This window comes from Acartia tonsa, chromosome 7 (assembly GCF_053477335.1).
Source record: "Acartia tonsa isolate MP-2025a chromosome 7, ASM5347733v1, whole genome shotgun sequence".
NCBI lineage: Eukaryota > Metazoa > Arthropoda > Copepoda > Calanoida > Acartiidae > Acartia > Acartia tonsa.
Genome location: NC_137266.1, coordinates 19,830,722 through 19,833,993, shown reverse-complemented (window position 1 = coordinate 19,833,993; position 3,272 = coordinate 19,830,722). Strand labels below are relative to the sequence as shown.

At 31.0% G+C, this 3,272-nt stretch overlaps 1 protein-coding gene across 1 annotated transcript; it reads left to right on the top strand.

Annotated features, from left to right (window-relative positions):
- The first annotated feature begins 250 nt into the window (after nucleotides 1-250).
- Nucleotides 251-1,270, top strand: LOC145324191 (uncharacterized). The gene is made up of 3 exons (XM_080166816.1): nucleotides 251-341; nucleotides 707-812; nucleotides 1,089-1,270. The coding sequence occupies exons 1-3, from the start codon at nucleotides 252-254 to the stop codon at nucleotides 1,220-1,222; spliced, it is 330 nt and encodes a 109-aa protein (XP_080022942.1). The 5' UTR covers nucleotide 251; the 3' UTR covers nucleotides 1,223-1,270.
- Nucleotides 1,271-3,272: the final 2,002 nt, after the last annotated feature.

Here is a 3,272-nt window from a genome sequence, read left to right as displayed (position 1 = left end):
TTGATAGACTGTGACATACTCTACTCAAGATTGAAGCCTTTAGAGGCTGAGGGCTAAACAAAAAACTATAATCAAGTAATGTTCTTTACAGTAAAACTTGAATTTAAAGCAAAAAAATGCAGAAAGAAAACAGCATTAAACCATCATGTGACCTCTGTAGAGCTTCAGTGAAGCTTATTATGTTTAGAAATTGTCGAGATCTTAACCGACACACAAAAAAACTTACTATATATATATTTCTTTCAGATAAAATGAAAATATTGATTGTGATACTAGCTGTTTGTATTTTAACATGCCAGGCTGTGCACCAAGCCGTTAAATTTAAACCTATTCTTGACATGGTAAGTTTTAATGTGGCGTGTACAGGGTTTTAGTTAAGGGGTGTAAACCTGGAAATAATGCAAGAAAGGGGTAGTTTTAATTTTGTTGTAGAGTATTCACCCTAAAAAAATTACCCCACTCAAGTTTTTTTTTACTTATTAAAAATATTACGTGCCCCTAGAGGCCTAGCTATTTTTAATATTGTGGGCATATTATTATTTGTTATTATGTATTTGGCATAAATAAGTCAGATCAAGTTAAGCAGAGTATGCCAATACACAACAAGAAAAGCATAAGTCTTTATTTAAAGAAATAATATTTAAAAATAATTTGTCGTACTTTTATGCGAATGACAACAATTTTACAAAGAAAGTTACTGTTTTAGGCACCACTGAACCTGGATGATCTGGAGATGGTAACTATGCTAACAACATATAAAACCAACAGTATTGAGTGCAGTGTTAATTGTACAAAATCTTCAACATGCAAAGGTTTTTTTTTCTCTAGGGTAGTAACAGATTACAGGGAGGGAGGGGACATTGGACTGTATATAACTCTGGTACCCAAAGTTTTATAACAATGTTGTCTTTTTCGTTAGTTGAAAACTTTTGGTACTTTTATTAAATTTTTGATTGGTTGGTTACGATAAATTTTTATTTTTTACACTTTGTTTATTTTGAATAGTCCCTAAAAACCCAGCAATAATCTATGAAGCCCTTATAGCATAGATTATAAATGAGAATTTTAGTAATCCTTGTTTTGTTTAGGCTTCTACCTGAAAGAACAAAACTGTTATCTGTTATCTGCTGTGCCTACTATAGATGATTTGGTAGAAGATATTGGCTCCAAAGTTTTCCTGTCATCTGTCATTAGCCAATTTGATATGCCTGTTATGGCTTAAATAATGCATAAATATATTTTATTTTTTTGAATAAATGTGATAACAGTCCTCAAACTTTGATCTTGTACCAGATTTTCATGCTCTCTAATAAAGTAAAAATAACAGCGGGCTAAAATAACGATTTTCCCCTTCCACAACATCAAACTACTCCACTCTCCTTCTATTAGATGAATGAACTGACCATTGAATGCCCAATGTTATTCTTCATCCATTGATGTACTATAATTATATGTTTTACATTTATTTAAGAAACATACCTACTCCTATAGTTGCATTACATGAGCAGTTAGTAGGTCCAAACGAAGGTCGTGCAATCAAAGGATTGGTTTTCTGCAGTAGCTGAGATGTTAGTGCCTTAGTTTAAATAGCAATATGGAAGAAATTTTCATTCATTTGCATGTAATACTTTAAGTGCTTTTCCTTTAAATTCATAGCTTTGAAAAAATTAAAGATACTTTATATTAGGGGAATTTTAGATATTTTGGTGAAAAAAGTCTTTTTAATGAAAATTTTGAATTTTTAAATACTTATTTGCCTTGTGTTTTTCCTCTCTACTTAAGATTGAATTACAAATTAAAATTAGATTTATTTTAAATCGATAATGTACACCAAACAATGGTAATTAATTTCATATACAGCGAAGCACCACTGTTAAGAAAAAATCTAACAATGCATGTATTGTAGAATAGTTCATATAAGAAAGAACATAAACAAATTGAAATATTAATTATGAATTTTTTTTCCTATTATTTAAAGCAGTAAGGATTTTTCAGTCTGATTTAATTAACTATTAAAGTTATTTAGTTTTATTTTATAGGGAAGCTTTACCTTTGTTGCAGGATATCTTTAGACTATTTCATTTTTATATATCAGCCTTGAGTTGGTGTTTTTACTACTTTTTTTGTGAGCCTCATAATGCTAGGGGCGCAGCCGCTAGTAACATATGAAGTGAACAATTGAAATAAAAGGTGACAAGAGGATTAATAGTTTCACTTATCCCAAGAACGGACATATCCTATAGTTATAGAGTAGCTGCGCTACTAAAAATAAGATTTGTGATAATAAAATTGTCCAACCATCCTTTCCCAGCGTAATTACAGGTCTGTAATGAGGTTGCAGCGGTTGAGAACACAATTTCTGAACTTTATATTCTTTGTTAACCATGGAAGTATGTAATAATCATATGTAACAACTTTAGCAACGCATCTACTCTATAACTAGAGTTTTTCATAGATACAAGCAAGGCATGTAATAAAAAATACAATTAGCTTTGCGGATTGGCTATTGCTAATGTTCTTTTAATGTTAAGGTTGCCTATTTCCAATAAAATATGTTTGCCTACCTAAAGACAAACAAAAACGTTGCTTGAATGGAAAACTCTGTATTACAAACCTCATACAAATAATAACCAATGTATTATTACTGTGCTTTTTACGTACAAAGGATGTAATCCTAGAAAATTTGTGTCGTATTAAGAATATTTCCTCATTTAAGCTTCGCTAAAATTGTATGTTAATACTGTTGGTTAACCGTTTATTCTCACCAGAAGAACGCTAATATAATGTTAATTTTACACACTAATTTATTTATTTTAGTTATTTTTACATCAATTTTCATAAAATAGCTTAGTTGTAATTTTTGACATTTTTACTTTTAGCTTCTAAACAATGGCGTGTAGAGGATTTTAAACCCAAAATGTTTACCGCACACAGTAATGGAATCTCAATGACAAGACAATTTACAGTCCAATGTCCCCCTCTCTCTTGTTGTCTGTAATACAGTCCCCTAAAACTCAACCACTCCCCCCCCCCCCCCGCCCCAATTTTGATTTTAGGGGTTTGTCAAATTGTAAGAGTGCGCACAGTTATGGAATCTCGACGACAAAGATTTTTTTATCCAATCTTGACAAGTGAGGTATTTTTGGAAAGAGGAATATATATAGAAAACGCTTATGAAAATTAGAAAATCCGCAGATATCATATTTGCAAGTTATTTGCAAAAATCTGCAATGTTAATTTGCAAAATTAATTTCATGCCTTAAATGACTTAT

Coding starts and splice junctions, on each gene's coding strand:
- LOC145324191 (XM_080166816.1), top strand. CDS start 252: ATGAAAATATTGATTGTGATACTAGCTGTTTGTATTTTAACATGCCAG. Junction 342..706: donor TTAAACCTATTCTTGACATG/GTAAGTTTTAAT, acceptor TTACTGTTTTAG/GCACCACTGAACCTGGATGA. Junction 813..1,088: donor AAAATCTTCAACATGCAAAG/GTTTTTTTTTCT, acceptor TGTTTTGTTTAG/GCTTCTACCTGAAAGAACAA.